General features: G+C 39.5%; 1 protein-coding gene across 1 annotated transcript in view; it reads right to left on the bottom strand.

Annotated features, from left to right (window-relative positions):
* The window catches only part of adamtsl3 (ADAMTS-like 3), a 170,772-nt gene extending 145,294 nt beyond the window's left edge, over positions 1–25,478 (bottom strand). Inside the window, exons 1-2 of the mRNA XM_046033243.1 lie at positions 25,260–25,478; positions 22,126–22,241 (exon numbers count right to left, since the gene is read on the bottom strand). Of these exons, the coding sequence (XP_045889199.1) occupies positions 22,126–22,241; positions 25,260–25,281 (138 nt within the window). The 5' untranslated portion in view covers positions 25,282–25,478. The remainder of the gene's footprint in view (positions 1–22,125; positions 22,242–25,259) is intronic.
* Positions 25,479–26,944: the final 1,466 nt, after the last annotated feature.

Below are 26,944 nucleotides of genomic sequence, written 5' to 3'. Positions count from 1 at the left end.
TCCAAAATTGATGAAAAGACGAAAAGAAAAGTGGTCAGGGAGGCTTCCAAGAGGCCTACAGCAACATTAAAGGAACTGCAGGAATTTCTGGCAAGTACATGTGACAACTATCTCCCGTATTCTTCATATGAATGGGCTATGGGGTAGGGTGGCAGGACGGAAGCCTTTTCTTACAAAGAAAAACCTCCAAGCAAGGCTGAAATTTGCAAAAACAAACGTCAAGTCCCCCAAAAGCATGAAAATTCCAAAAGGTATGTTTGGCGCAAAAGCATCACTGCACATCACCCGAGGAACAGCATACCCACAGTGAAGCATGGTGGTGGCAGCATCATGCTTTGGGCCTGTTTTTCTTCAGCTGGAACCGGGGCCTTAGTCAGGGTGTAGAGTATTATGAACAGTTCCAAATACCAGGCAGTTTCGGCACAACCCAAAGCACACATCCTAATCCACAAAAGCATGGCTTCACCAGAAGACATCTGTGGGGTGATCTGAAGAGGGCTGTGCACAGGCGATGTCCTCGCAATCTGACAGATTTGGAGCGTTTTTGCAAAGAAGAGTGGGCAAATATTGCCACGTCAAGATGTGCCATGCTAATAGACTCCTACCCAAAAAGACTGACTGCTGTAATGAAATCAAAAGGTGCTTCAACAAAGTATTAGTCTAAGGGTGTGCACACTTATGCATAAGTACATTTCAGAGCCTGTACTTTTCATGTTTACCTGATTAAGGAAGTTGACCTACTTTTACCAGAGTCATTTTTCAAAGTCTAGTATCTGTACTTCTGCTTGAGTAAAGAATGTGTGTACTTTTGCCACATGTGATTTGGGTTCAGTAGACATGATTCAACAAGTGGATTTGATTTGCCTCCTACAACTGTACATCAAGTGACGACTGATTTTAATTACAAACGCGGGACCTGCTACAGCTCCACTCAGTGTTTCTCAAACTGAAGGCCATGTGTTTCTTGATAAGCTTTGCTAGGTAATGTTGATAAATATGTCATATGACATTGTAGCTATCATGCTAATTCATTTATGATACTGAATAATGTATGTTAAACAATGTAAACATGCTCCAAACTAGATTTCTAGCTGACTGCCTTCAGTCTTAACAACTGGATTACTTGTGCTTACCTTTGAAAGAAACCTTGACCTTTTTTTGGGGAAAGACATTACTTACTGTGCACATTGGTGCTCCAGCATCAGCAGTCAATCGGCTCGATTAGCTGTGTTTAGAATCCTAGTGCGGGGCGGGGGACATTTATTTAGCTGATTTTACCCACATTAGCTGTCAGTTAATCAAATGCTGAGTCCTACAATCATCTTTATACAAGTAAATCTGGCAAGAGGAATATTTTATCAGTTTAATACTTAATCAGTACTACAATCAGTGTGTCTTGATAATGATATATAATGAGTAGAACAGTAACACACAGTAATCCTCTCAATGTCCTGCTTTACTTGAAATAGCATGCAGTTTTCCATCTGTTTGTGTTGAGGAAATGAAGAGTGACAGTCATTCTGAATGAGGGATGTTTATGTCCATGCATGGGCCTTTGTTGGCAGGTGATTATCTTAGTGTGTAATCCAAACCCAAACTCTGGAGTGATACAGCCATGAATGGTAAGCCCCTACTTTACAGGCTGAGTTTTTAGTTACACAAGCAGGAGGAAGAGCTGTTCTCGTAGCAGAAAGAATCCTACAGGTTGACTTTAACTTCAGTCAGCAAAAGGCCCACAGTTGTTTGGCCTAAGTAACATTTTAATGTCCAAAAATCCTAGTAAAAGAAGGCAAGTATAAAAAGAGTATGTATCAAAGAAACACCACTACTAAATGAAAGAAATGAAAATGCAGCCATGTAATGATTGTTACACTCCACAATACAATTGGATAAAACCAAACAACTTACTGATGATTTGGCTATTAGACTATGACATATATAAAAAAAAAAAGACAATTTTGACATGATATATCAATATTTCAAACATCATGAGTCACCACTGGGTGTGTGTGATATTACGATATTCGATTGTGGAACATCAAAATTCTCCAGAATCTGCCTTTTCAGAGAGATGGTTACAGATCTATCAGTTTAATTCTGAGGCTCATACATGCAGTTGACAGCTGCTATTGCCAGAGATGGGGACTCGAGTTTGAGACGCGGACTCGAGTCCGACTTAAGTCGCAAACACAGTGACTTGAGGCTCGACTTGAGACTCGTCCTCAAAAGACTTCAGACTCGACCCGGACTCGAGGTGCGGGACTCGTGAAGAATGTTTATTTTTAGGAAAAGTCTGATCAAACATCTGACCAAAGATGCGGAGTGTGGACTGATAGCTGGAGAGGTGCCAGTTCACCTCCTGGGCACTGCCGAAGGTGGCCTTGGGCAAGCCCTTGAACCCCCAACTGCTCGGGACGCTGCACCAAGTGGCAGCCCCCTCGCTCTGACATCTCTTATCTTCTATTATCTTCTTCTTCTTCTTCTTCTTGCTAACACATACTACGTATCTGCTGCACGCGGCCACATGTGAGAGAAGACAACAAACACCGGCAGCTGCTGTGTCATTCATCTTAAACTTTTTGGCTTTAAAACTTCATTCAACAAGGCCCAAACATAGAAGCGCCGAACACAAAATAGGTTAGTAACATGTGGTGAGTAAACATGTTTAGCTCAGCATTGGCCGTCTAACGTTAGCTTGCTTCTTACTTTAGCTATGACCTATATCTCTTATCATCCACCTCCGACATGTAAATGATAATAATAATAATTATAATAATAATTCACTCCTGCATCCTTTGCACTCTGCTCGTTGCACTATTGTCCCAATCTGTCTATATTATTTTTGTCTTTGTTCATAGTGTGTATATTTGTCTTCTCTATACTGTAGCCTGTCTGATTTTATTATTGTATATGTAATCATATCGTCAGCAATGTACAATCCTGAGTCAAATTTCTCGTATGTGTACAGATACCGGTCAATAAAGCTGATTCTGGTTCTGACCTACGGGAGGTTAACTCTGTTATTGGTTATGAAAAGATGAATGAGCGTTTGTTTGCTTGCCAAGGTGGTGGTCGATTAACGTAATCATTTACATCCCACTGGCTGCTATCACGTTACTTATTAACGGTGGCTGCAAACACGTAACTGGTTTATTGTTGATAATGTAACGTTACAGTTTTATTTAGTTATAACGTTACACTGAGTTGAGAGTCTGGGGAATGTGTTGAATCACAGTAGTGCCAATTTTAAAAAAAGTAGTTTTGAAATATGCAGAAGAAATCAGCACATTCATTCATGGGGAAATAAACTTGAATGAATCATTACGCTACATTGTATACAATTAATAAAAGTGAATTAATTGTGATAAGATCGTGAATCGTGATCCTGCCTGAAATAAATCGTGATATGATATTTTTGCCATATCGCCCACCCCTAGTCACCACTCATCCACTATGAACCGTGAACGTATGAAAATTCATGACAATCTGACCAGCAGTTATCTTGCCCTGGGCTAAAGTGCTTGCAGGCCCAAACAATGGATAGACCAATTTTTGCAAAACATTACACAGATTTTTTGAAAGGAGCAAATTGGTTTGAACTGATTTTCAGCATGACTTTATGTCCCCTGAGTTTCTTATTACGAGTAGATTACAGTAAATTCTGCCCTCTTGCAATAAGTGTGAATTTGAAAATGCCCTATATAATGCATAAAAATGCTCACATTGGACCATCAAGATCGCAGTATGCTTGAAACAAAGTGGTTCTTAAAACATACTATCCAAACATGTCTGAAAGCAATGTGTGTATAGCTGTTCAGAACAACCACACTCGAAGGCGGGAAGCAAGGCGAGAATTTTCAGACATTATCCTTAAAGCTATGGTGTTGCACTCATTTGTACCCACAAAAAGGGATGAAAGTATTGGTGTAACAAAAGGAAAAAACAGCGTTTGAGAGAGTTCAAATCCTGCATTCGTTTCTCTCACACAGGGCCAAATGCTGCTTGTCAGTTTCAACCAATGTTCAACCAAAAGTTATTGGACACAGCCCCCCGACAATTCCAGTGTGGTCAAGGTGCAGGGGGAGGGCTTTTTAGATTCTGTTAGACAATCCAACAAGCCCTTTGGTTGAAGCATACTGAACCTTTAAGGTAAGTACAGTGTATCACAACAGGTCTTCCAAACTGAATGATTAAATATGTCAACCTCATTGTCCTGATTGGCAGGAGCACTGCCTTCCAAACATGTTATAAAACAGTAGCACAATGATGAATGAATGAATGAATGATTGACATGGCTTTTTCCACTGCTAACTGCCAACTACAAAAACTACTTGATTCAAGATTAGAGAAAAATCCTGGTCCGGGTTAAAAACTGGTTGGGTAGGGAAACTGGTTGGGCCATGTTAAAAATAACTGCAAGAACTACTTGGTAAGGGGAAAAGAAATATCACAGTCATGTAAACCTCAGGAAACAAAAAGCAGTCTGCCGTGTTAAATTCAGAAGCACCACCCGATTTCAGGCTCTGCAACATCACACTACTGTTCGTGACAGACAACAGTCATTTTTCACTCAGCCGCCTTGTCCATCAAACATAAAAGCAGTCTGTATTAGGTCTTGAAGGCTGAATGATCTTCAACACGCACTAGAAAACAATCAAATCAATCATAAGCTTTCCGGTCATCTGCTCTGACTGTTTGACTTTGCCTGCATGTTTCCATGTCAGACTTTTGCCCCAAGCCTGATGAGGATGAGTTTGTTTTTTTTTTTGATTGTGTTAGGACTAGGAGTAAACATGTATCTGTGTTCAAACCCGTTTCTATGCTGAGCCATTACACTGAATCATTTCAAAGCTTGTAACTAATTTCTTTACATATTAGATGCCCCTGGATGGTTGTTTCCTAGTTGGAGAGAAGGTAAGGTGTGTGTGTGTGTGTGTGTGTATGTGTGTGTGTATACTGTTGGCCCATGTTAAGGCTGTCACTTAATGATGTGTGGTTTGGTTTGAGTGTTTCATTGGTTTTATGCCCTTTAAATGTAACATAACACAGCTTGCTTTTTCAGCTAATTAAGAGATACTTGAAGATACGAGAACCCTAGAGAGCACCATAAATAGAACACAGGGGAGAGTGGGTGCTGGAGAAGTGTAGGATTAATTGAGGCCACGTTGGCCCTCACTCCCTCTAACTAAACCTTCCGGAACATCTTATCAGACTGACACTGCAGGTCAAAGGAATGGTGAGTGGTTAAACTGAATACCGAGCAGTTTAATGTAGCTTTAATGTAGCCCACCAAACCCACAAGAAAGAGCTGGTTGCCCTTCAAAACCTCATCCCGCATAGGGCTTGCTCTCCATTGCGACAGACCCCGGTTCCTCTTGCTTCGACTCGTTTGAAAAACGCCCCCCTAACGTTTCACGCCCCAGGCTTCAGAGGCAGCTGTGACTACGACTAACAGCAGGATGAGAGGCTAGCACTCCCACTGCCCCCACTCAAAAGTTATTCCCTACTGTTTGTCACCATACCTCTGTGTCACTTGTTGCACCATGGCATTGAAGCTCCGTGTGGAGCCGAGACGTGTGTTTTTGTACTATCCACTGTTGTTGGCAAAGGAGGGATGGACAGCTGCTTCTGTTTCTCAGCCATTGTGTTTGTGTGCTGAAGATACTGAGCGTGACTGAGGCTACATCCACACTGCTACGTTTTGGTTTAAAACACAGGACTTCACCATTGCTGTTTTTCGTTTGTCTGTCTTGTCTGGATTCGCCGAATCTTCTGCAACTTCGGAGTAGACGATCTGCTTCCTGTTTGAACCGACAAGTGCATGCCCAGTCAAGCCAGTCAATAGAGATTATGGACAGGGGGACAACATTTTCCAGATTGGGCTCCTCATCGACTCCCACTCCAACACCACCTTCACCCACTCACCCTTAGTTCTAATACAAAGCAATTTCAAAGAAGCTCTTGGCCATTAGCCTTATAGTGACAGAAGTCCCTAACAATCATTCCAAATTCAGTGTTGTAGACTCATCCAGGCCTTGCTCGCATACATATTTAATTACTTAATATGATTATAAAGCACAAAAGGTCAAGTCAGTTTTTTTGTTTTTTTTAATCTTTCAAATTAGACTGTGACAGTTATGTTCCTCCTTATAACAAGAAAAGGAGAGGAAAAAATGTCCTTCAATGATTGAATGATTAGAGAATAGTTCAAATCAAACTTTGAAGAAATTCAAATTATGAGTAAACAAATAAATGTACTACTACTTCATCAATCAACTTCAATCTTGAGGTCTAAATTATGTGCAGAACTGAAATACTGTATTGAGAACATGACTGTGTCAGCTGAAATGATTATAATAATATAAGCAGAGGCTTGCCACATGTATAGCTTATTGTATTGTAACTATATTTGCAGTTTCCTATGACTCGTGATGTGCTGCTGACTAGTGTTTACTGTAGGTCAATTTTCTTGAGGTTGCTACAGAGGAATTTTTGGGTGTTATAACCCTTTGGTAATATAAAGGAAAACACTAAATTCAGGTGGCAGGTGAAGATTCAAAATATAATAAAATATAATGCAGTAAAGCTAAAGTAAAGTGTTGCTTTTAGATGTTTTTTTTCCTGTAGTTTAACTTTTACAAGGTTGTTTATTTGTCATTATACAACACAAGGTTGTAAAACGAGTTTGTAGTCCCTTCATGCTACGTACACAGAACTTAGCAGATTAATATATTAATATTTAAATAATCCCTGCTGAGTCAGCACACATGTATGATTTAGTCTTCCCTCCTCTTTGTGTCTTTGTTTGGGGAAGTAACCTCTTTAAATGTGCATGTGGCACCTTTTCACCTCAATGATAAATTAATTCATTTTAATTCAGTTAGAAACTTCTGGACTTTTATAGCTTCTGTGTTTCACCAGGTTTTCTGTTCATGTTCAAAACTCTCCCCCAGATATGTGGAAAATATTCTGAATGTGCAGAAAGCACAAAATGCAAAACTATTTGGAATAATATTAATCAAGCTCCAAAAATCCGCAATCATTGATCCCTTCATTTAAGATTCATATATAGAGCTTATTTAACGCCCAGAATTAGACATTTGAGTAAGTTAGAATCATCTCCGCTCTGTCAGCTGTGTTCACAGGGTACTTTTGGGAATGCTCTGAAGTACACTCCTTTATCTGAAATTCTCAGCAAAGAGATCTCTTGCTGTCCCTTATTATGTCTGTTTAATGATAACTTCCGGGTTCCGATGTCTGCATGAAAAACGAATTTGGCTTTCCAACCTAACTGCTGCAAAGAAAATCCTGGTAATATGGTCACCACATACTCATCACTACACCATTGGTGGAACTTGCTGCTAGGTATTCTTACTTTAGAGCTCTCTGTGGCACGGGGCATGGTCTCACAATTTTGGCTTAGCTTCACTAAAAAAGAGAACGACACAGCAAAATGCAACACCTGCAGTAAGGAGGTTTGGTGCAAGGGAGGAAGCAGCTCCAACACGACGAAGCACTTACTTCAACACAGCGTGAATCTGAACGAACGCACAGTGTTCAATGTGTTGCGTTCTTCCAGCTGCATTGGCACCCCAGATACAGGTAACGCTAACAGTATCAACATCTCAGGTACAAAACACAGATGAGCTGACATTCACCTTTTATATTGAAGGAAAACGAATGATGTCTACAAATTATTCCATATATTTTTCTTAGTCCCCAGAGATGCCCCTCTAGTACAGAAACTCCTTTTGAGATTCGATAAGAACTGCTAAGTAGAGTCAGACTCCGAATCAATAAAACTAAAACTATACATATTCAAAACAGATAAAAATGTTAATGGCACTATTTTTAGTTGGACAGATATTTTATCAAGTATGCTTCAGGCAGCTCAGAGTAACAAACTTGTCAAAAGGACCATTTCCTCTTGCCATGACGTCTTTCCTGGTCACCATCACAGTACTGATGGATACATGTCATGATGTGTCACCCATCAAGCGTAGTTACAGAGAGGTCTGTGAAGGTTAGGCTTTTATGAAGGAGGGCTGGAGAGCTGTACTACTGTTGCTTACAGACAGCAAACACAGCTCAGAGGAAATAGAGCTCCAGAGTGGGGAGGACTAAATGAAAAAATGAGAGGATGAGGAAGAGGAGAGATTTAAGCAAGCTGATTAGCAGAGACCCAGAGCAGAGGAGAAACAGAGCTGATGGCTCGGAGTGAATGGGCACACTGTCCATGTGTATGAATGATCTTTTCAGACAGCTCTCTATCTACACACACACACACAAACACACACACACACAAACGTGCTACCCATACACACATATGAAGTATGTATGCAGTAACTGTGAGGGGTGAAGAGGTGACTGCTGACGGCCTGGCTCACCGCAGTTTTTGTGGTGTGTGGAGACAAACAGTGATCTTTTCACTCCTCACCTTTAGCTGAAATACCAGAGCTGACACTGAACCTGAGCTGGATGTGGATGTGTGTGTGTGTGTGTACTATATGTGTGTGTGAGCAAGAGATAAGCAGGTCACCATCTTCTCTCCAAAGGGAGCAAAGTTGCAGAGCCAGAGAGCTACAAACTCGATCTTTGAGAAAATGGAAAGCCTCAACAATTTGGTGGAACTTGGGAAATACCGTAAAACTTTGATTAATAGCTTTTATTTGCTCAAATCACTGATCCTGCCTATATTCGGGACAGGCGTCCATATGGGACAGGCCTTTAATTCCTCTTGCACAAAACTGAAACAGGCTACTATGAAACCCTTTATTTGTTTCAAATAGTATGAATATTACTTGTATAAAAATGATCAAATAATATCAAATACACGTCATTCATTTGATCTAGCTCCGACAGACGGCTTATGCACTTTTCTTTGAAGTCAGCAGTGTAATAAAAACAAACATACCAAACAACACGGTGCAGGATGAGAAAAGTGTGGCAGAAGTTAGCAGACAGAGAGCGATGGATTTCACATGACAGGATTCATAACTAGGAATAATTTTTATGAAGAGCTGTTTTAATTCTTTTGATCGGTGGACCCTTACAGTCAGAAGGAATATAAATAATCAAGGAACGGACACTTTCGGACTTAATGAGCAATTCAAAGGTAACAGGGAGTCGTCACTTTTCATCTCTTGTACCGTGCTGGTTACACCAGTAAATCTATATGAATTAGACTTTGGGGCTTGTTGTTTCCGTTAAATGAACTGAATTGTTGAATTGTGGAGAATCTAACTGATCTAACGATGTGCAGCATGTCCATACTGACATATTGATCATACATTTAAACATAAATATTTGTATTAACGATCTAAGCAGCTTAGAAGCAGCTAAAGCTGGCGACCCCGCAGGTTTAAGAGGTTTTATACATCCAAAGAACTTATATAAAACCAGACCAGGCATTTAATGGGGACCTGCGTTTATTTGTCAAAATGTGCTCCCACACCAGGCCAGTAAACAGACGGACATTTGGGACTCGGCTATTAATTGAACTTTTAGAGTAGGTATCAATAAATAAGAAAGTAGGGTCCCAAACTGCCAAAAGATTCCCAGTATCATACAATATGATATATCAATATAGAGTCATGTTTGTCTGAAATCAACCCTAATATATTTTTGTAGTATTTGTGTTGTTGTTTACAGTTATATCACGATACTAGCTGTTAAAATTTACTGATTGGTTTATGTTTTTGACGAGTTTACTTTTAAACTTTAAAGGCCCTATACACCCATGATAAACTTACACAGGTGTTTTTACTTACCTGATTAGACCTGTTCGAAGCACTGCGTGGGCATGCACAGACTATGTAATAGACATGTCCCGCACTCTGTAATTAGCCTAGTTGCACCTGCAAGGTTGGGACAAATTTCACCTTTACATATCATTGTTATTGTCCATGGGACAATAATTTATTGATATAATATATAATAGTATAACAGTCACAAGGGCTATTTTAGTCCATGGAGTATTTCATACCATTATTATTATTATTATTACATACTGTTATTTAAGTAACATTTTTAAGACCTTTACTTGTAATGGAGTATTTTTACAGTATGGTATTAGTACTTTGATATAAATAAAGCATCTGAATATCTAAAAACCCTTCACTACAGCTGGGGACCTTTCTGTCTCCACGCTCACTATCAAAGAAAGAAAGATAGAACGCTTTTTTAGAGGTTACAAATCCAAGACAGCAGAGCAAAGAGACATGTATGGCATAGGTAAAGAACAAAATTAACTTAATAAAGCCACCCATGAACCGGCCATTGTTCCCGGCCAGGAAGGAATAGGGGAGGAAGGAGGGAGCAGGGTTCAAATAATAATAATCCCCTGATCTCCAGTCGGCGAGAAGATAACCACATACTGAATCCACAACTGAATAATAAACATGAACCAAGCTGTGAATAAATAATGACAACCGCTGATAATAGTTGCGGGTTGGACCTACTCAGCAGGCTGCATGGTCAAAATTACATTATTCCAGATGGATATCTTAATCGTTTCTCGTCTGGGTTTGGGTTTCCTTTGAACAGAGCTGCCTGTGAGAGTGTGGAAGACCAGGGGGTGGGATGATTGACACTGAAAGCCTGTTCCTGGCTTTGGCGTTGTTGCTGGTGAGAATCTAATGGACTCAAATTTGTTTTGAAGTTCACTTAAATATCAACCAAAGCACAGGCCCTGGCATCTGTCGTTTTTTTTCACACAAACAACCCCCAACCAACAACATGAAAAAATACATTCTGGGCTCTTAAGACACGCTTAAAGTTGTTCAAGGGACCTGGCTAATGCAATACCATGACTGTTCCTGATGTACACCCACGATAAGAGCCATCTCAACAGGCTGGGGTCTCCTTAGCCTTCGCTAACCTGGTATTCCTGGCACAACGGCAGCTATGAATGATTTTCTTAACGTAACCTGGGTGTACTCTACACTAGTGATAACTCCAACTGGACTTATTTAGCTCCGTAAATAATTCTTATTCTTGAATCTATTTTCTTTCTTTCCAACTGCATTCACGGTGGGATTTGAAGCGAAGTAGACATTTATGCATTTTTGACAACAGTCAAGAGCTCCGTGTTAAAAGCTCAACTCCTTTAACACATGTTTGACTTACTAGCTCTGCCCTTTAGCTGTGCCCTTTGGAGCTGCTGGTGTCGCTACGGATGTTCCCCCTTCAGCGCTGGCAAACCAATTATTGCTAGCTGGCATACAACACAATGTGTATACCAATGTCACAACAGTGTGAACTTGTTTGGTAAGGGCTCGAGAGGAACGGATGTTCATGTATATGTAAAAGTCCTTCTTTCTAGCTTTAAGCTAAAGGATAGAACTACTTTATTATAACTTGGGTCCTTTTTTTGTACTTTTGGCCACCAGGTCTGAAATACGAGCTGTGAGACAATCAGACAGGTTGTAAACAGTTTGTCCAGATTATCTAAACTACTTTATTTTAATCTAAAACTTAAAGCCAGTGCACTTAAAATGCGGTAACTGTGTGTGCTGCAAGACAGCAGCAGCATCAGTGAACACTTTACAAAGACACCACTGTTATCTGTTGCTGAGAGCACACAATCCTCTATTAAAAAGCAGTGACAGCCAGGAATGCATTACAATTATGTGATTCTGCTTTTTAGTAACAAGGGGCTTCAATGAGGATCCTGTACATTTGGTTATTAAAGAATTGTGACAATGTTTTGTGGGCGACATGTTTCGAGTGGGACATTTTACAGGTAAAAATAAACTTGTCAGCGTTCTCTGGTTTAAACTGTGTTTCTAAAACACTAAAAACATATTTGGCATTTCTTGACTGCAATTTCTTGCCACCAACATACAGTATGTGCCAATACTAATACTTTGAACCAATAATACAGGCTAGTCAATTAATGTGTCATGCTCTAGTCGGCTTGTTTGCTGTTGGTCATATTTAGTCTGTCAATTGAGCAAAGACATGTTAGCATGTTGGGGCAGGAGCTGAATGTGAGGCTTACCAGCTACAGTATCTTCTGTGATGCCACTATGGGGACAGGACTTCTGTGATGCCACTATGAGGACAGGACTTCTGTGATGCCACTATGAGGACAGGACTTCTGTGATGCCACTATGAGGACAGGACTTCTGTGATGCCACTATGAGGACAGGACTTCTGGAATTCTGAATGGAGTCACAGAGGCTAAGCTAGCTGTTTAATGTCAGTACCTCCAAAGTGTATGCTAGCTGCTTGTTTAATAGTCCATAGGCCAAGCCAGAATTTGGTACCACCTAAGGTGGCAAAATCTCTTTGGTACCAAATAGTTTGTAGGCTTCATATAAGTACTTTAAAAATTTAAAAAAAAAAAACATTTCAAATGAGTAGCTTTACTAATTTATTTGGACAATCTTTGTTTTTGCCATTATCATCCTATAGTAACTGTACAGTATAATTAAGTAAAGACTGGAAATTGCCATATTGGGTGGTACCAGTTACTGAAAATTCTGGCCTCATGGCTCATTAACTAAAACTACCATGTCTCATGTTCTATTTCTACACCTATGGCACCTTTGAACGAGCTAACCTGAGTAAGAAAGTAATGTAGCTAGTACCAGAACTAATTTATTCCGCTGTTGAACAATTAGTAGAGTAATTTAATAACTTGTTCAATAAGTAATAAATAAGGAGTAAGGGATGTGTTTTGTGAACTAGTGTTGGCCAACTACTGCTCATAGACAGAATAAAAAGCCAAGCATTATAGAGAGTGGGGATGATGACAGCACTCATTTGTCATGCGAGTACATCAACTTCATCAATGCTGAACTGCTTCAAGTTCTATATTTAGACAGAATAAGAGTAGTTGTGTTTGTATGGGCCAAGGTTCAGTCTTAACAGATGACTTTTCAGTCTGTAACAGAAGATGTGTAGAGTTTCTGCTGCCCTGTCAATGGGGAGTTCGTTCCACCATTATGGAGCCAGGACAGCAAACAGTTGTGCTTTTGTTGAGCGCCTGGACAAGAACCTGCACCGCCTCCTGAGTAAGGATCGGACAGGAGCCAGGAAAGCTGGTCATCCAGTATCAAACCCAGGTTAGTTGCAGTCCAACCTGGGTACACCACAGAGTTCTCTGCCTTCCCTGTAGTCAGGCTTTAAGGTTCAGACACAGATTCTCACCAAGTTACCTTGAAGTGTGGTCCAAACAGAGAGAGTGCAGCGCCTAAGACTCCCAGTTCTTTGAGGGTAGAGAGGAGGATCTGGTGGTTCACTGCAATGAAACCCAACTGGTGGGGGTCAGGAAGGTTGTGGTATGCAGAAAGTCAAGTGAAGAAAGCACGCTCTTGTTTAGGTTTGGGATGTTTGGGGTTTCCGAAGGTATTCAACCATCCGACAAGTGGTTCTAGTGAAGCATACTTAACTGACTACATTTTTCAAGAACAGTAACTTGCCCCAAAGTGTTGTAGTTTGGATTTAGATGAATTTAAAGAACACATTTTAAACATGTAACTTAATCATAGAAGAGTAGGCCACCCCACTTTTCGTGGTCTGGTGGCATGCTCTTTCTCTCTCCGTCTTTCTCTCTGTGCCTTTTTCCTTCCAGTCCTTGGCTGTTCTCTGCAGTTCCTCCACCTCTGTCATCATTTCTACACACAATGGCAATAGCAAACTGCATTCCCCGAAGCCATACCTCATAGCTCGTTGGCATCACAGACAATGCTGTTTTCAGAGGAGGGTGAAGGGGAAAGCCCGTTGATTTTGTTTGGTTGTTGTTTGGGTGTGTGTGTGTGTGTGTGTGTGTGTGTGTGTGTGTGTGTGTGTGTGTGTGTGTGTGGATGACAGAGAGGCTGGCACCAGGAAGTCCAGGCCAACAGGAAATAGATAAACAGGCAGAGCTGAGGTGTGCAGCTCCTAGTTTGTCAGCACTGCTCTTCTTTTCTGTTACTCTTTCATCTACTAATCCCCTATCCCTTATTTCTCTGCTCTGTTTTGTGTTACAATGCCAATAAACAAGCTTTGTCTTTTTCTTTAGAGGCATTTCCCCACCATTTTATTTTTAGTTATACAACAAAACGTTGTAAAATACCAGTGACAAAAACAATTGTTATGTTAGGTCAAATCCAGGAAAAGAAAAGTTTTGAGAAAGAGAAAATCATCTGAGGTCAGTGAAAACTAAGAATTGCAGCACATCTAGAAAAACACCCGAACAAGATTAGTCAATAGGGGGATTCTGATCGCACATCTGCTTGTGATAATCCATGCAGCTAGCCAAGTGTGCACCGCCCCAGTTTACTGAGAATTGATAATATCTGTTATTCTGGAAACATAAGTGCAGAATGCATTTCTGCCTGTAATATTAAATCACATTTGCAGTTACCACCAGGTAACTGCAAATGTGATTTAATATTACAGTTACCAGTTACCTGGTGGTAACTGCAAATGTGATTTAATATTACAGGTAAAAACAATTGAAAAACAAACTACTACCATTTTAATAAGGAAGGCAGGCACTAATTGGCCTTTTTCCATCATTCTATGAGCCACCATGATCTGACTTTAGGCTACATAAGGCATGAGATATACACACATTTTGTTATATTGCAAATATATAATTGTTGCAATACTTTCATCATTGGCCATTCTGCGGGTTGGATGGGAAGCTAACAGACTTCTGAAAGGACCTGCTTCAGCCTCCAGATTGTTTTTGGGAAACACAGGGGGGCTCCTTTACAGCCCCAGAGCAAAACTGTAGTTCACTTCAGGGCTTACCACCATCACAATACTCAGCTGCTGGTAAACAAAACTGTGGAACTCTGCTTGGTTCCTGAGGAGCATTTGTTTTCTGCCAAACTGTGGCTCTTATTGAATGTTCGACTCCGTTCCAATGGTCAGCACACAGTCTCTCTCCTGCACACTTACCAAGCACACTGCACTGCTTCAAAAGTAGCTGTGCCACTCCACTATTTTCCACAGTAATTTCATTTTGTTGTGTATCACGTGACTGAAGACAAAGTGTGCCTACACGACCAACTTGACTCTTCTTTACTGGCCTTTTCATCTTCAAATGCCCAAAGCTGCTTTTCTACAACAGTGGAGTCGGTTTCGTGGCTTTACAACTGCTGAAAATGAAATTAAAAGTAATAAAACGGAATTTAATTATTGCATCCCAGCAAAACAGTTGGTGCTGGAACCTTGGTGACATAAACAGTGAAAATGGTCGCTTGTAGTGACAAACCCAAAGACAATTATTACCCAGTTCTCCAGTGCCCATCAGCTCTACTGAGCAATTTGGCAACTTTCACCTCTTTCTTCTGGTTTCATGGCTCAACTATACTGATTTGGCTCACACTCACTTTCAACTTTGTTACCAGCAGCACTTTATAAGGAGATAATATGTCCATTTTATGTTTACAACCAAGTTGCCAAATAGTCTATTAGTGCAGGTTTAAGTCAGATATTTAATTTAAGGGAATGTATTTGAACCATCCAATCATGGCGACTCACTGCGAACCATGCCACATGTCTTTTGAGGAGAATTTTATACTCAAGGTTATCAGAAATTGGATGGTGCAGAAAAAGTTGATCTCCATATGAAAGATTCACACAGATTTACTTCACCTACATGAACAAATGTGTTCTCATGGGGATTCCACTCAAATTACTTTCAAATTTCTCTGTTTTAAATGCTGGTGTGACCTAGCCATTTCTCAGTGGCTAAGTACTAAATGCATACCTAAAGGCTGATCACGATAGTGCCAACACAAAGTTTATATTTAAAGGAAGGAAGGAAATATGTTACTTTGGCGACAACCAGTGGCATTAACAAAAAAGACAATAGGATACCAATACACCTCACCCCTACCTCCCAAGAATCTGACTCTGGGACAATGACATATATAAGATGAACACAACACATAAACTGCATTAGTTTTCACCGTGACTGTCTAAATTTTCTACAAGCAAAAGTTAAGTTATTAGAATCATTAGACAGATCATCCTATTAAATTATCTCCACACAGGGGCTTTAAGGGTTGACTGACCCTAATTACAAAAAAAAGCCTCTGCATTGTACAGGTATTTCCATTAGCTGCATGTCTTGTTGCAGATTACCATTTACTAAATGCACCTTTAATAGAAAACGAGCATCTGTGGACCTCATACGTCAAAAATCCTGTAAAATCTTTTTATTGGGAATATGAATGTGTCAGTGTTTATCTTCATTCACAATTAAAAATGAGATAAAGAAGCAGATGGTGCAAGAGCTTCATAGTAATAACCGGTGGGATGGGGACATAGTCAGCAAGGGGACAAATTAATTAGGATATGTGCTGACATAGTCATCAAGCAGAAATTGTTTGACATAAATATTCTTGTCTTTATCAGTGCAGTTTGTAAAGTTCGCCTCTCATATTCATTGCTGGATTCGGATGGATCCATCAACCCATGCTTTCTGGTTTAGAAATGACTGTCACTACTTCCATAAACTCACAGATGTTGTCACAGCTGGATTGGAACACATCCCAGTCTACATCAGTCAGCGTAGGACCTGTCCATGCCTGACCTGTCTTATCACCACAGTCTCCTGTACCATTTGTTGCAAATCTGGTAGGAGGAAGATATTGCTCTAAAGAAATGCCAAATGTTTGTAGAGAATTAGCCTTGTAGCCCACCTTGAATGGAGAATAACAATGGACCTACTGGTGGAACATGTAATGTGTTAATAGACGTTCGGCAGGTTTTACGGTCCAATGTTTTTTCTTTCACCTTCGCCGTCATAAGCTCACACTGTATGTGTCGCTCTAATTGGAAGGCAGGGTGGAAGGCCTCAGTGGAAACACCTGTCTGTTCCTCTTTACTTGTAGTCTTTTAATTCTGCTAACATTTATTCCTTCATCCCTCAGTACTTGAGGACTGTAGTTTCATCAATATGCAAACAGACACATTCGTGAGAGGTTGAAGTTAAAGTGGGCCTCCTCCTGTATATCACCATCTGCCTGTACTTACTTTCTCCAAATCGTTTTATTCTGTTTTTCTCAGAAAGAAAAAAAAAGGGTTCAAGCTCTGACTTACCATCACTATCACTGTGTCCTTCCACCTTAACAAAATAGTCTGATGAATCAGAAGAGGGCAAGGGTGTTACGTTCTGTGGCAGACAAATGTATTCCAACAGGTGAACGAGTGCCCCAGGAGGTGCAGTTACATTGTATGCTGTGTAATTTGAGATAAGAGTGTCAAACACAGATTTCGCAAACAGTTGCAGGGTTGGGCCAGGCCAATACATGTGGGTCACTGATCCATCCATGCATTTGCAGTTATCACAAGTCAGCGTTCAGGGTATATTTGGGGTACTTTGATCGTAGATATATTTATTTGATGAACTACCTAGAAACTGTATTAGGAGTGCTGTGCAGTCATGGAAGACAAGTGCACAGACCTAAGATCTGTGTCCCATGTCATTCTTTGTTCAGGTCTTGTTCCATTGAATGGCAACACAGCTTAGAAGTGGCCTCCTTATTAACCCTTTAACGTGTGGTTGGCCTTTTTTCGCAGTCAAATTACTGTAATTAAACCACGCCACACCTGATTTTTAGCTTCCTCTCATTGAATGGAGTGTGTAATGGCAATTATATCCACTGGGTAGCAATGTTGGAAAAAAATATTTGTTGCTGAGACGAGCTGAATCTGAACCCGAAGTGTACTGTCATGACCTCTCATATGATGATAAAATGTATCTCTTCATTACCTCAGAAAAGTGGACAAACAGCTCATACTGCGCAGGATCATACAGCCTATTTCTTTGTTAAATGTATGTATTTTACCCTTATTTATACAGCCTGTGGTTTTACCTTCAGATAGGCATATCTTTAAAACAGTTTACTCTTTGCATATTACGATTTGAACTATTAGTCCTGCTCATTATTTCTGAAATAGCCATCGTAGCTGATCCTTATTGAATAACACTATGCATTGAATAGCTACACCTGTCCAAAAGGGTAATAGTGAACTTAGCTATAAACGTTACATTTTCTTTTCAATTATCGGACAAATATAACATGATAATGAGGCTGAAATTGAATTGATATATGTAAAGTTACATATTTATACATATTTTATTTAACATAGTAAACTTTAAGCCTTATCAATCACACTTTTGTACATTCTTTTGCTAATTTATTTCTTAGTGTGACTGATAAAGGGTTAAATGGTTTAAGAGTATGAAAAGTGTTCAAACAAAATCAATAAATTCATTAATTGCCAAATATAAAATGAATCGCCAACTATTTTGATAACTGATAGTATTTTTTTAAGAAAAAATGGCAAAATTGTAAATGTAAAATGCTCCGTATTTGTATAGCACCTTTCTAGTCTTTTCAACCACTCAAAGCGCTTTTACACTACATCTGCATTCACCATTCACTCACATTCATACACTGGCGGAACAGCCGCCAGGGGCAATTCAGGGTTCATTATCTTGCCCAAGGACACTTTGACATGCAGCCTGGGGGAGCCGACCTTCCGATTGCCGACCGTCCGATTAACGGCCAACCCGCTCTTTCTCCTGAGCCACAGCCGCCCCATCCATTGTCTGATTCTAGCTTCTTAAAATGTGATTTTTTTTCTGGTTTCTTTACTCCTCTAAACTGAATATCTTTGGATTGGGACAAAACAAGATGTTTGAGGACGTCAAGCTGGGCTTTAGTAAACACTGATCAACATTTTTCACCATTTTCTGACATTTTACAGAACAAACAACTAATAATCGACAGATTAATCGACAATGAAAATAATTGTTAGTTGCAGCCCTAATACCTTTGGGGAGTAGACCCGCAGGAAAACATGGTCTCTGGCCCTGCATATAATGCCTAATCTTTTCTCCAGGCATCTGAAGAAGGGTGTCATTAGGAAGCCAAACTGATCGAAGGATGCAAAACATATAAAACATTTACATTTTCTTCTGTGTTGAAGGTGTGACAAACTGATTAACTGAAAACCAAAATTCCTCCTGACTTGAGCAGCTTACCACTGATTTAGAAAAAGATGAGCAAGAAAGTGAGGGAAGTGCAGCAGCAAGGCAGGGAGGGAAAGTGGCTCACAGTAGCTGAGCTTCATGCTAACCCAGCTAGGGGATTAAGGTGGCACTGCCTCTAGTAAAGCATGCTGAGTATATTAACAGTAGCTACAGTAAAAAAAACTCAACCGAATTAGGGAGTGATATACCACCATTATGTATTAATATTTAAAAGGGTGTCTTGTGTAAACATTGTTTTTTATTATTCCAAAAGTATGCAGAAACCTTGGAATGTACAGATTTAAAAATAGATTTAGAGCTGAAGCCAGAAGCCACTAAAAGAGGTATTGGCTGTCTGTTCTTGGGGGAAAAAAACAATGTGAAGAAATTATAAAAGCACAGTATAGAGAGTTATATATAGATGGCTATATGTCTTACTGGCAAATGCCACTGCAGATTATGGTATGTTGCTGCTGTGTGCAACATAAAAAAAGCTTGTCACTCCTCCCCCACCGACCACAGACTGTATATAAAAATGACCGACATGACAGCTCTCCAAAAGTGAAGCCAAAACGTATTGATTGGTCTGGAGACTGGTGGCTCCAAATGACATCACCAGCGCCTCGATTCGGGATATTTTATGGCTTAATTTTTCAACAGTTAGAGGAAATGGAGACACACTGTCCATCTTTATATACAGTCTGCACCACCGACATGTACCAGTGGTGTGCCACTCTTTCTTTAGTATTATATATAGATTCTTAGTGGGATGCCACTTTGATTATATGCTGCTGCTGTTTGACTGGCATATGAAAAATGGCAAGACACTAATTCTAACTAGCATATGTCATTGCTATGGCGACACTATGCCTAAACAACTGCTGTTCCACTGACATATACCACTTCTCACATCAAAAATATCACTTTTGACATAATGCCGTTGATAAAAACGACCTCTTTCAGGAGCATTTTTTCTTATATTTGTGAAATTCTATTTATAACCTGACAGTAATAAATAAGTCAAATGCTCTGACGCAAAAATTTTAAAAACCTAAAATATTAGGATGCAAGATAATTTAATAATTATAATATGACCGCATGGGGAACCTTTGAACCTATCTATTAACCTAATATCATCGCTGTCGGGCAGAAACCTCCTATCTCCACATTTAATCATTTTTATTTTTTTAAATAAATCAGTGTTATTGGTCACCCTTTACGTCTGTCTGTGGTTTTTACAAATATTTTAGCAATACAAAGTATAAAAACAGCTCGTGACTCTCAATGATGCCGTGTTCAATTATAATAAAAACAAAGGGTTTTTTTAATTTCCTGAAAAATCACAAGTTGGGACATAGAAGGTTTGTGCCCGACAGCGACGATATTTAAATAACTATTGATTTGTGTTGTTGGCCAGAGAAAAGAAAAACATAGGATCATTTTTCAGTGATATGCTACACTAATAATAGTAGTAGGGTTTTCCTCTGTGTGCGCATATCAAATACAAGTACAATTGTGGCTGTGTTATTTGTGTCCCCTTAAAAAAATTGCACTCGACAAATTTTATGTTTATTGCCCCCCCCCCCAAACTGTTAAATAAAATGTATGTTCGTGAGCAGCATATGCCAGTAAGCGGGAGTGGAATCTGCCAGTAAAACACGATTGACATCTTTGCCATATGCCAGCAAGATCCAATAGTCAGCACTCTATGTGTTGTGTGTTGGAGGGTGCCAAAGTCATGCATTTTAAAATTTTACACATAGCAGCTTTTCTGAAGGTTTTTGGTAATGGAATATGGGGTAGAAAAAAATGACCAGCGATCTTGAAGGCATCATCTGAGGGCACCTAAGACTTTTAAAAAAGGGCTTCTTTTTAGCAGAACTTATGAGTTTTAATTGACCTTGTGAGTTGTTGCACTTTTATCTGTATTTTATATAGAAGTTTTAGCCTTGCTTTTATGATCTTAACTGTAGCACTTTGAGATTTGTTTCAAATGTAAAATGCATTACAAATAAAATGTATTATTATTATTATTACAAAAAAATAACACAAAGCAAAAATAAAGCCTTCAGTTAACTGCTCACAGAACTCGCTCTTTCTCTGCTACTTTGTGTTTCTAATATTAACATCTCAGAATTTACCTAATCACTGATTATTTTACCTTTTCACTTAATATATTTTTACTTTATAACTTTTCTTGCCTGTGTATTTGTGTATCACTGCAACTGCTGCAGATTTCTTTTAACACCCTGTATAGCTTTAACACCATTAATCTTTCAGATGGTAGGCTGAATTAACTTTAAAATAAACTCTGTGTACAGTGTTTGAGCAGTGAACTCCCTGTTCAAACCTGAACAAAACTTAAACTCCCAGTTCACCAGAATAGCAAGCGATCAATAGTAAACACTGCAAGGTTTGAAGTTCCAGTCCCCTGAAAATAGATTGAACAAATATTCCTGCTTCTCTAAAGGGTTCAGGCCTTAGGGAACTGTGTAACAAAATAAAACCTGACCCAAAAATATGTCAATGTGTTTTTTCTCTCATCTAAACAGCCGTGGTCCAAATAAAGATCTCTTTTCTGAGTTGATCATGGAGAACACAGTCCACAGCAGCCTGTTGTCAGGGATTAAGTAGCTGCTATATTTGCCAAAGAAAATCCTGCGCTCAGTTTTGCATCATGTAAAGAGGTGACATTCACATCCAGCAGGTCACTGAGTCCAGCAGGCTCTTCACACTGCATAGCGGCTTTTTGACCTGTGCAAACAATTTGATTTGGACAGGTCAGATCAAATTAAGCAACAGAGCTGACAGCAGCGGCAGCGAGAAGTCAGAGCCTGGGTGTGCAGCGTGTGAACCGTGACAAGGTTTCTCTAATTGGGTCCATGTTTATTTCATTCACCAGTGAATGTGATAATCTGCTGTTGACTGTGAGCCAGGTGGTAAAAGCAAAAATCTATAAATGTACTGAATAATAAAAAATATAATAGCGAATCTGTTTGAAGTACACCATGGGGCTACAACTGTGCATCAGGAAGGTGTTTCTAATATTTAGTAGTCAGTAGATAGCGGAAAATCCAGTGCCTGGATTCATTTCTCCAATTATCCATCCATCCATCCATCCATCCATCCATTTTTAGTACCTGGACAGAGGGAACCATGAGGAAGATGAGGGCAGCCCTCCAGAGGATAAATGACTCCATGTTCATCTGGATTTTTCCCCAGGTCAGGGTCTCTTTCCAGCTGGGTGAGCCCCAACCTGTGTACAGGAAGTGGACACATCAAATTAAAATATTTCTGCAGCAGCACAATTGTCGACTGTGATATTAATGACTAAATCAAAAAAAAGACTAATGTGTCTGGTTTGTCATGGTGAAATGACTAGTTAAAAAGGCTTATTAAGCTACTAGCAAACCTCGGGGCAAAATGGAGCTGTGGACCTCAATTAACCCCCCCACACCCCACAAAATAAATCCCCTACTCTGTGAATTGTGTATGTATTAATAATAATAATAACTTTATTTATATAGCAATATTAAAAACAAAGTTAAAGTGCTTCGCAGTAAAACCAAATAATAAAATTATATATAATAGAATATAAAACACGATAAAATTATTTACAAATTCTATCAATTAAGAAAAAGATATATGTGAAATTTTTGAGTGGAGATCTTAGAACCATTAGTAGGTGCCAGAGGATCTCACGCAGTGATCAGGCTCATAGGGAGTTAACAGATCAAGGAGCCTGAACATTCAAAGCTTTCAAAATGAGCAGTAAAATCTTAAAATCAATTCTAAAACTCACAGGTAACCTTTGCTTGCTCAGCGAATGAAAGGAATTATCTGTTAAATGCCGCAATCGTACAAAGCAGGACAGCATCACTTTACCTGAGCACCAAAATGAAACTCAGAAATAATATAATAGTTTTTTAACATTATTTAACAAGGCACCCAGACTAGACGAGAGATCCCTAATGCTGCTTGTGTTGAAGCTCCAGTGGGTATAATTATAATTATTTCTAATTTTGAGTCATTCAACTGCAGGACATTTATGGACATCCGATTCTTAATTTCAGAGAGGCAGGACATAATTAATAGCATATCGGTGGTCCAGGCTTTGTCGGGTTTAAAAGTTGTATCATCTGCATAGCAATGAAAATCACTCTACGAGTGAGCTCCCCAGGGGACGCATTCAATAGTAAATAAAACAGGACACAAAATAAAAATCCCTGTGGGACTCCACAAAAGAGAGGAGCACGAGATACAAGCATAACAGAGAAGGAATTTTTTGGCAGATAAGAGATAATAAAACTAATAAAGTCCTTAGAGGGACCCTGTAGTCAGCCTGTGAAAACAGTTGTGTAATGTCCTCTACATTTCTGGAGGAACTTTGTCAAGTCTGAGAAAATAACCATGATGTCATTAGGGTTGAGTACCAAAACCTGGTGCTAAAATGGAACCAGTTCCAATTTGACCGGTCCCTACCAGACCAAATTAAAATGCAAATTTAGGTACCTTATTTTGGCACCACTTAAAAGTGTCGATTGAAATATTTTCACTCTGGTGCTCCGAAACAGACATAAGAAGCTGCGCCATTATTCACCGTAGTAACGTTACCAAATGTAGCGTTCCTCAATGAAATCTTCTTCTTTATTAATGCTGCAACAATACAGGCTACCGTGAGCCACAGCCTACGCCAAAGAAACAACCCTGGCTCAGCAGAGAACATGTGTTAAAGTCTCTCGCTCTTCACCCTCTCTGTCCTCAGGCTAACACACTTTCTTCCAGGCTAGCAGGAACTACAACAACCGCCCCCTTTAACTCTCTGCCAATCACATGTAGGAAAATAAATGATTGACAGGCTCCTACACATATCACACATTCACTGACAGCCATGACACTTTTACTGACCTCATGGAAACACTGGAGAACACCGTAACAATATAATTTTCTTCTTTTTTTCAAGTATCAGGCACAATTTAGGGACCATTTTAAAAGCTGATCCCATTTGGCACTGGAATTGTAAAAAAACGATACCCAACCCTAGATGTCATTTAAATGTCATCAGCTTGTCTCAGTTTGGGCTTAGACTACAAATATATGACGAAAATCGATGTTTTACACTCCACAATCCCAATTTGAGGAGTGTAAAAGACACTGTCATTTACTAAGCAAGGATAAAAGATGCTACTGGGTTGCATTATAGAAAATTGAAAATCCAGAATTTTTGGAGCTTGACCCATACCAGGTGCTAAAAGGATATCTCTGCACCAAATTTGAGCATTCTTTGAACGCAGGGGTCCTCCACAAGATGAGGCCTCAAGATTATGTAATAATAAAAGGTGCTACATTGTTTTATCTTTATCATGGCCATTTAGAATCTGATTGATGATGATGCATACAACATTACCAAACAAATTAGCAATTAATCAAATTATCACAAAGTATTACCACAGGGATGTATCAGGAGTATCTCTCAGGTCAGAAGCACTTTGCTTGGATTGTAATCCTGCCATTATAATGGCATATATATATAATTATGAATTAGTAGGTGGAGCTTTTTTTATATTAGTTTTTATTGCAGGACAAAAAGGCAGAATGTTATTTGATACTCAAACTTGCTAATCTAATAATCATTTTCATCCATTAATACAAAAGCACCACACAATAGATTGTTATAGCAACATAGAGATGTGCTTTTCTTTATTTCATATGATAGTAAATTAAATCTCTTTGTGTTTCTGGACTGTTTGTTTTTAGAGTTATATCAAAATATTAATTTGGAATATTGGGATTTTTTTATGGGCATTGTATTATTTTTGAATTATAGCCTATTCTAATCTTATAATCTATACATATATTATTATTTTTGATTGATGGGATTAATCCGTAAAGAAAATAATATAAATTGGTAGTTAAAATTCTATTGGTGAAGGCAAACTCATTGCAATGTCACACAGCAAGCCTCTATGAGTATTAGGCTTCATGGAGTTCTTGCTGTTAGTGAAGTCCACCTGCATCCAGAAACTGTACAGTGGCACAGCGAGAGCAGGGAGGGTGTGTGTGTTTTTTCAACAGCGAGTTTCTAAGTTTTTACACGTAAAGCGACGCTTCCACACAATGGCTCTGTTTTTGGAATCATGCGCATCAGCAGCTCCGAGACCTGACTCGGTGAATTTGACAATAACCGGTCTTTTTGGACGGCAGCAGCCGCAGGTTGACGGCGGTGCTTTCAGTCGGACGTGAGTGTTTGTTTGGGAAGAAATAAACACCTTACCTTTTGAGGGAGGAGAGGTCATGCGCTCATATGGAGATGCATCAGTTATTCTCCAAAAACAGCCCAATAATCCACGACCCTGATTCTCAGAAGCCACACCCCGGGCCAAAGACAGAAACGTCCAAAAAGTGACCGAGAGAGACGAGTGAGGTGTCAGAGAGATGAACGCGCCGGTACTTTGTGTCTCCGGTAAAGTGTCTCCACAGCACGTCTGCCTGCCTGACACACAACTTGGGACCAGAGTCAGGTTAGACACAGACACAGGCTACAGCTTCCGCTCATCACTTTCAAAGTAAAAACCAAAGCCAAACCTACTGCTTTAGCTGGTGCTACTCTCTTCATTTAGTCATGAAGGCTATTATTTATTTATTTATGTTAATAACTCATCAGTAGGCTAATACTCTCACCAAAGAGGCTAACATGCTTTGTCTTTGTCCCCCAGTTAAGTTAACATGTGGTAAAAGCCCAGTTAACATGTCCATTTTTTCTGTTTCATTATGTAAATTGGAACGTCAAACTGTGAATACATGAACGTGCTTTTCACTTTTGCAGGTAACATTCTGGCATTCTCACTGTTCATAGAAATTAGGGTAACTCTTGAACATGCATTTTAATTATTATTTATACGTAAATCAGAGGAAAATGTGTCTATTTTGCCTATCATATTTGGAATTTTAAAATCTCACCTTACAGATTCCACTGAGTAAGCAGCTATGATTACGTTTTTATTGTATACACCTCGTTCTCAATATCATTTAACGTCCATGGTGATTAAAAACATGCTTTAATTCTGAAGGGTAAAACAGATCTTTTCCGGCTGCACCCTGGTTGTCTCTAGCAACTTGACGGAGCGCTGTGCAGGCAGCCTGATGACCAACCCCTCTGTCCCATGTGGTGTGGAGGAGCAGTAAGCATATGGAGGAGCAGTCATATCCATCACTTTAAAATTCCTGTAGTCAGAGTGTGTACCAGTGTAGAGCTGCACATGTAGCTCACCCATGTAGCTGTCTGTAGTGTAATACTCATAATGTTCATAGCCATAAGGCATAGACCTTCAATACTACTTCACCATTTCTATATTACATATTTGCAGTGAAATATAGGAGCATTCTCATCGTCGTCGTGGAGTTGTAGCATCTTCGACTCGAGCCTATTAATCAATTGTAACACTAAACTATAAATATATTATATATAACTCACACCCAACCTGGAAAACACTAAAGCCAATTCTATTTGTTGTAGTGTACCACGTACCAGGTCCACATTCTGAATTTTTATCTTAATTTACAATTTTTGTATCAAGTGTAGTCCTTTAAGGGATAGTTCGGGATTTTGAAGTGAGGCTGTATGAGGTTCTTATCCATAGTCAGTGTATTACCTTTAGAATATTTTCAGCGCTTTGCCTTGCCCTTAGACAGCCATTTCTTTTGGAACTACATTTTCTCACCCGTAGAACTTCTGCATTCCTACGCATAAAAGGAAATGGCTGTCTGACAGCAAGCTAAGGCGCTGACAACCTCACCTACAAAGCCCTGAATCATAAGGCTCCATCTAACTTCAAGAGCTCATAGTACCTTACTACCCCACCAGAGCACTGTGCTCCCAGAATGCAGGGTTACTTGTGGTTCCTAGAGTCTCCAAAAGTAGACTAGGAGCCAGAGCGTTCAGCTATCAAGCTCCTGTCC

This window comes from Micropterus dolomieu, linkage group LG20 (assembly GCF_021292245.1).
Source record: "Micropterus dolomieu isolate WLL.071019.BEF.003 ecotype Adirondacks linkage group LG20, ASM2129224v1, whole genome shotgun sequence".
In the NCBI taxonomy this organism is placed as follows: Eukaryota; Metazoa; Chordata; class Actinopteri; order Centrarchiformes; family Centrarchidae; genus Micropterus; species Micropterus dolomieu.
This window is presented reverse-complemented; position numbering and strand designations above follow the sequence as displayed.